At 46.6% G+C, this 7,500-nt stretch overlaps 1 protein-coding gene across 1 annotated transcript in view; it reads left to right on the top strand.

The window, feature by feature from the left end:
- necab1 (N-terminal EF-hand calcium binding protein 1) overlaps positions 1-7,500 on the top strand; it is a gene marked incomplete in the record, with an annotated part of 92,872 nt that overhangs the window by 78,263 nt on the left and 7,109 nt on the right. The window contains 2 exon segments of the mRNA XM_055877390.1: positions 4,718-4,830; positions 6,647-6,724. Of these exon segments, the coding sequence (XP_055733365.1) occupies positions 4,718-4,830; positions 6,647-6,724 (191 nt within the window).

Here is a 7,500-nt window from a genome sequence, read left to right as displayed (position 1 = left end):
GATCATATGTGGAAACCAATTATATTGATATTTGTTCAATATTTTACAGCGAAACAAACAGTGAATATTCGTCACATATGTAGTTTATCATGACGTAATGCATAGGACTTTGACTCTGAGCCTTGTGTGAGTCTGTTTGCTCCAGTTAGCCTGTAGAGAGACACAGCTACAGGGGGTTGTAGTCATACAGAACCAGCTCAGAGGTCACTGGTGACCCAGGGGACAAAGCTTTCACTTACTCTACCCATCAGCCCCTTCTGCTACTGTCAACAAACCCTCTTTCAACAACAGACTGGTTATGCCCCAAATGGAACCCTATCCCCTATTTAGTGCACTACTTTAGACCAGGGACCCTGGTAGTGCACTACTTTAGACCATGGACCCTGGTAGTACACTACTTTAGACCCTGGTAGTGCACTACTTTAGACCCTGGTAGTGCACTACTTTAGACCAGGGACCCTGGTAGTACACTACTTTAGACCAGGGACCCTGGTAGTGCACTACTTTAGACCAGGGACCCTGGTAGTGCACTACTTTAGACCCTGGTAGTGCACTACTTTAGACCAGGGACCCTGGTAGTACACTACTTTAGACCAGGGACCCTGGTAGTACACTACTTTAGACCCTGGTAGTGCACTACTTTAGACCAGGGACCCTGGTAGTACACTACTTTAGACCAGGGACCCTGATAGTACACTACTTTAGACCAGGGACCCTGGTAGTACACTACTTTAGACCAGGGACCCTGATAGTACACTACTTTAGACCAGGGACCCTGATAGTACACTACTTTAGACCAGGGACCCTGGTAGTGCACTACTTTAGACCAGGGACCCTGATAGTACACTACTTTAGACCAGGGACCCTGATAGTACACTACTTTAGACCCTGGACCCTGGTAGTGCACTACTTTAGACCAGGGACCCTGGTAGTGCACTACTTTAGACCAGGGACCCTGGTAGTGCACTACTTTAGACCAGGGACCCTGGTAGTACACTACTTTAGACCAGGGACCCTGGTAGTACACTACTTTAGACCCTGGTAGTACACTACTTTAGACCATGGACCCTGGTAGTGCACTACTTTAGACCAGGGACCCTGGTAGTGCACTACTTTAGACCATGGACCCTGGTAGTACACTACTTTAGACCCTGGTAGTACACTACTTTAGACCAGGGACCCTGGTAGTACACTACTTTAGACCCTGGTAGTACACTACTTTAGACCATGGACCCTGGTAGTGCACTACTTTAGACCAGGAACCCTGGTAGTACACTACTTTAGACCAGGGACCCTGGTAGTACACTACTTTAGACCAGGGACCCTGGTAGTACACTACTTTAGACCAGGGACCCTGGTAGTGCACTACTTTAGACCCTAGTAGTACACTACTTTAGACCAGGGACCCTGGTAGTACACTACTTTAGACCAGGGACCCTGGTAGTACACTACTTTAGACCATCTACCTGTAGCTTCTTGCATCGGATGCCGAGCAGTTGCCATACCACGCAGTGATGCAACCCGTCAGGATGCTCTCGATGGTGCAGCTGTAAAACCTTTTGAGGATCTGAGGACCCATGCCAAATCTTTTTAGTTTCCCAAGGAGGAATAGGTTTTGTCGTGCCCTCTTCACGACTGTCTTGGTGTGATTGGACCATTCTAGTTTGTTAGTGATGTGGACACCAAGGAACTTGAAGCTCTCAACTTGCTCCACTGCAGCTCCGTCGATGAGAATGGGGGCGTGCTCGGTCCTCCTTTTCCTGTAGTCCACAATCATCTCCTTTGTCTTGATCACGTTGCGGGAGAGGTTGTTGTCATGGCACCACACGGCCAAGTTTCTGACCTCCCTATAGGCTGTCTCATCGTTGTCGGTGATCAGGCCTACCACTGTTGTGTCATCAGCAAACTTAATGATGGTGTTGGTGTCATGCTTGGCCACGCAGTCGTGAGTGAACAGGGAGTACAGGAGGGGACTGAGCACGCACCACTGAGGGATAATATGAGCTATTATTATCCCTATCTGTTTATGTGTTATGTTGTTGTTGTTTATTTGTTGTTATGGTGTTGTTTATGTGTTATGTTGTTGTTTATGTGTTATTATGTTGTTGTTCATGTGTTGTTGTTTATTTACTTGTATGTTGTTGTTTATGTGTTATTATGTTGTTGTTCATGTGTTGTTGTTTATTTACTTGTATGTTGTTGTTTATGTGTTATTATGTTGTTGTTCGTGTGTTGTTGTTTATTTACTTGTATGTTGTTGTTTATGTGTTATTATGTTGTTGTTCATGTGTTGTTGTTTATTTACTGGTATGTTGTTGTTTATGTGTTGTTATGTTGTTGTTTATGTGTTGTTATGTTGTTGTTTATGTGTTGTTATGTTGTTGTTTATGTGTTGTTATATTGTTGTTTATGTGTTGTTTATGTGTTGTTATGTTGTTGTTATGTGTTGTTATGTTGTTGTTTATGTGTTGTTATGTTGTTGTTTGTGTTGTTATGTTGTTATTTATGTGTTGTTATGTTGTTATTTATGTGTTGTTTATGTGTTGTTATGTTGTTGTTTATGTGTTGTTATGTTGTTGTTTGTGTTGTTGTTTGTGTTGTTATGTTGTTATTTATGTGTTGTTTATGTGTTGTTATGTTGTTTATGTTGTTGTTTGTGTTGTTATGTTGTTATTTATGTGTTGTTTTTGTGTTGTTATGTTGCTGGCATCGGGGCACCGCTGGCACCTTTACCCCCGGGGTGGCAGGCCGATGACGCAGCTACTTTCACAACACCTGATCCTACCAATCCCCAATTACCGTGCTGCAATTTAACTAGTACATAGAGGGTAAATCATTGAAATAGAATCACTAGAATGGGTGTCTTCATTCAAGTCAATAGGTCTGTAATGGGTCTGTAAGGGCTATGGCCATTCTAGTGGTTGTATTTCTATGGGGTAAACCTTTCACAGAGGACATGTAAGGATAATAAGTCCCATGATCCTACTACCCTCGGCTGAAGGTCTGTGTCCTTAGTGACAGCCGAGGAGGAAGCCTACTCCCTCCCAGATAGCTTCCCTCACAACCCTGTCTAATATACTCTGTCCTCTGTCCTCTGCCCTGTCTGTCCCCTGCCCTGTCTGTCCTCTGCCCTGTCTGTCCTCTGCCCTGTCTGTCCCCTGCCCTGTCTGTCCTCTGTCCCCTGTCCTGTCTGTCCCCTGTCCTGTCTGTCCCCTGCCCTGTCTGTCCCCTGCCCTGTCTGTCCCCTGCCCTGTCTGTCCTCTGTCCCCTGTCCTGTCTGTCCCCTGCCCTGTCTGTCCCCTGCCCTGTCTGTCCTCTGTCCCCTGCCCTGTCTGTCCCCTGCCCTGTCTGTCCTCTGTCCCCTGTCCTGTCTGTCCCCTGCCCTGTCTGTCCCCTGTCCTGTCTGTCCCCTGCCCTGTCTGTCCTCTGTCCTGTCTGTCCCCTGTCCTGTCTGTCCCCTGTCCTGTCTGTCCCCTGTCCTGTCTGTCCCCTGCCCTGTCTGTCCCCTGTCCTATCTGTCCCCTGTCCTGTCTGTCCCCTGCCCTGTCTGTCCCCTGCCCTGTCTGTCCCCTGTCCTGTCTGTCCCCTGCCCTGTCTGTCCCCTGTCCTGTCTGTCCTCTATTCCCTGCCCTGTCTGTCCCCTGTCCTGTCTGTCCTCTGTCCTCTGTCCTGTCTGTCCCCTGTCCTGTCTGTCCTCTGTCCCCTGCCCTGTCTGTCCCCTGCCCTGTCTGTCCCCTGTCCTGTCTGTCCCCTGCCCTGTCTGTCCCCTGTCCTGTCTGTCCTCTATTCCCTGCCCTGTCTGTCCCCTGTCCTGTCTGTCCCCTGTCCTGTCTGTCCTCTGTCCCCTGTCCTGTCTGTCCCCTGTCCTGTCTGTCCCCTGCCCTGTCTGTCCTCTGTCCTGTCTGCCCCCTGCCCTGTCTGTCCTCTGTCCTGTCTGTCCTCTGTCCTCTGTCCTGTCTTTCCTCTGTCCCCTGTCCTCTGTCCCCTGTCCTGTCTGTCCCCTGTCCTGTCTGTCCCCTGCCCTGTCTGTCCTCTGTCCTGTCTGTCCCCTGCCCTGTCTGTCCCCTGTCCTGTCTGTCCCCTGCCCTGTCTGTGCCCTGTCCTGTCTGTCCTCTATTCCCTGCCCTGTCTGTCCCCTGTCCTGTCTGTCCCCTGTCCTGTCTGTCCTCTGTCCCCTGTCCTGTCTGTCCCCTGTCCTGTCTGTCCCCTGCCCTGTCTGTCCTCTGTCCTGTCTGCCCCCTGCCCTGTCTGTCCTCTGTCCTGTCTGTCCCCTGTCCTGTCTGTCCTCTGTCCTGTCTGTCCTCTATTCCCTGCCCTGTCTGTCCCCTGTCCTGTCTGTCCCCTGTCCTGTCTGTCCTCTGTCCCCTGTCCTGTCTGTCCCCTGTCCTGTCTGTCCCCTGCCCTGTCTGTCCTCTGTCCTGTCTGCCCCCTGCCCTGTCTGTCCTCTGTCCTGTCTGTCCCCTGTCCTGTCTGTCCTCTGTCCCCTGTCTTGTCTGTCCTCTGTCCTCTGTCCTGTCTGTCCCCTGTCCTGTCTGTCCTCTGTCCCCTGCCCTGTCTGTCCCCTGCCCTGTCTGTCCCCTGTCCTGTCTGTCCCCTGCCCTGTCTGTCCCCTGTCCTGTCTGTCCTCTATTCCCTGCCCTGTCTGTCCCCTGTCCTGTCTGTCCTCTGTCCCCTGTCTTGTCTGTCCTCTGTCCTGTCTGTCCTCTGTCCCTCCCAGCACATCCTGATAGTCCAGAGGCAGCTGAATGTATTGGAGGAGGAGCGGGATGAGTTTCGCCTGGCTCTCAGGCAGTACATGGAGTGTGCCTGCGCCCAGACAGGCTGTCTGCAGTAAGAGTTCATACACTACATCTCTATCTTTGCATAGCAACTTCCTGTAGTAAATATACAGATTTTAGTTTTTCAGACTCGTTAAACCTAATACTGGGGTTAAAAAGACAGTTGTAATAGCTTGGTGAGTTTTTATATGTGTGCTATTTCACACATGTACATTGTAAATGTGTTTTTTCATATCCCAACTCCCCCTGAGGCACAAATCAACAGATTTGTTTTTCACCTTGTTGGGGTTTTCAAACTAGCGACCTTTAACCCCTCATCGGTATACTCAGAGAGATACGCGGTGTTTACACAGTAAAGGTGAGCAGAGGACAGCGACCTTTAACCCCTCATCGGTATACTCAGAGAGATACGCGGTGTTTACACAGTAAAGGTGAGCAGAGGACAGCGACCTTTAACCCCTCATCGGTATACTCAGAGAGATACGCGGTGTTTACACAGTAAAGGTGAGCAGAGGACAGCGTGTGCACTGCTTCTCATTGAATAGTCAAATTAGTGGGAGAGTATGTATAGTACGTATCATCTGTGTACGGAGGAGGCAGGAGAGAGGGGGAAATACAGATTGTACGTGTGGTTGTGTTGTATAGCCGCAGAGCCTTTAGACGTGCCATGAGGCACAGCAGGGTATGTGACTCAGTCTCACTGACAGTCGTCTTTCTCTCTCTTTCTCTCTACCGCACCTGCTGTCTCTAACTCTGAATGATCGGCTATGAAAAGCCAACTGACATTTACTCCTGAGGTGCTGACTTGCTACACCCTCTACAACCACTGTGATTATTATTATTTGACCCTGCTGGTCATTTATGAACATTTGAACATCTTGGCCATGTTCTGTTATAATCTCCACCAGAAGAGACCCTACTTTACTTTAGAGGACTGGCCACCCCTCATAGCCTGGTTCCTCTCTAGGTTTCTTCCTAGGTTCCTGCCTTTCTAGGGAGTTTTTCCTAGCCATCGTGAGAGAGAGAGAGAGAGAGAGAGAGAGAGAGAGAGAGAGAGAGAGAGAGAGAGAGAGAGAGAGAGAGAGAGAGAGAGAGAGAGAGAGAGAGAGAGAGAGAGAGGAGAGAGAGAGAGAGAGGAGGAGAGAGAGAGAGAGAGAGGAGAGAGTGAGAGAGAGAGAGGATGGGAGAGAGGAGAGAGAGAGAGAGAGAGAGAGAGAGAGAGAGAGAGAGAGAGAGAGAGAGAGAGAGAGAGAGAGAGTAGCCTACAGGATGGGATGACATTAAGGAAGTCTTATCATTAACAATTCCCAAAACAACAAGAATCCTGACAGTGTTTCAATTAGTAGTTTGAATAAATCCCAATGAATTTCTCTGGGAATAAAAAACAAAAGCTGTAAGGAAAACATAGTTGATGAACATAGTTAGCAAAATCTACTTAGTGACTGGAAAACAAAAGCTGAACAAAGAAAATCAGTCTAAGCCTGAGTAAAAAGTACAAGCTGTATAATCATACATGTATGTCACTTTACTTGCTAATTAGACACTTTATTTTGTTGTTTATTTTATTGTTTATTTATATATTTATTTTGTTGTTTATTTATATATTTATTTTGTTGTTTATTTATATATTTATTTTGTTGTTTATTTATATATTTATTTTGTTGTTTATTTATATGTTTATTTTGCTGTTTATTTTGTTGTTTATTTATATATTTATTTTGTTGTTTATTTATGTTTATTTTGCTGTTTATTTTGTTGTTTATTTTGCTGTTTATTTTGTTGTTTATTTATATATTTATTTTGTTGTTTATTTATATATTTATTTTGTTGTTTATTTATATATTTATTTTGTTGTTTGCTGTGGTTAGTGTGACAGTTCAACGACTGGCTGATGAGTCCCGTTTCATCCTGTACGAGTTCTGGGAACACAACCACGTGTGGAAGAAGTAGGTAGACTTTCTCTCTAGCTGACAGTCATTATCATTGGAAACTAAACCACGTGTGGAAGAAGTAGGTAGACTTTCTCTCTCGCTGACAGTCATTATCAGTGGAAACTAAACCAAGTGTGGAAGAAGTAGGTAGACTTTCTCTCTAGCTGACAGTCATTATCAACCACGTGTGGAAGAAGTAGGTAGACTTTCTCTCTAGCTGACAGTCATTATCAACCACGTGTGGAAGAAGTAGGTAGACTTTCTCTCTAGCTGACAGTCATTATCAACCACGTGTGGAAGAAGTAGGTAGACTTTCTCTCTAGCTGACAGTCATTATCAACCACGTGTGGAAGAAGTAGTAGACTTTCTCTCTAGCTGACAGTCATTATCAACCACGTGTGGAAGAAGTAGGTAGACTTTCTCTCTAGCTGACAGTCATTATCAACCACGTGTGGAAGAAGTAGGTAGACTTTCTCTCTGGCTGACAGTCATTATCAACCACGTGTGGAAGAAGTAGGTAGACTTTCTCTCTAGCTGACAGTCATTATCAACCACGTGTGGAAGAAGTAGGTCGACTTTCTCTCTAGCTGACAGTCATTATCAACCACGTGTGGAAGAAGTAGGTAGACTTTCTCTCTAGCTGACAGTCATTATCAACCACGTGTGGAAGAAGTAGGTAGACTTTCTCTCTAGCTGACAGTCATTATCAACCACGTGTGAAGAAGTAGGTAGACTTTTCTCTCTCTAGCTGACAGTCATTATCAACCACGTGGGGAAGAAGTAGGTCGACT

This window comes from Salvelinus fontinalis, chromosome 22 (assembly GCF_029448725.1).
Source record: "Salvelinus fontinalis isolate EN_2023a chromosome 22, ASM2944872v1, whole genome shotgun sequence".
Classification (NCBI taxonomy): Eukaryota; Metazoa; Chordata; class Actinopteri; order Salmoniformes; family Salmonidae; genus Salvelinus; species Salvelinus fontinalis.
The sequence above is the reverse complement of the archived record's forward strand: the minus strand, read 5'-3'. Positions and strand labels throughout refer to the sequence as shown.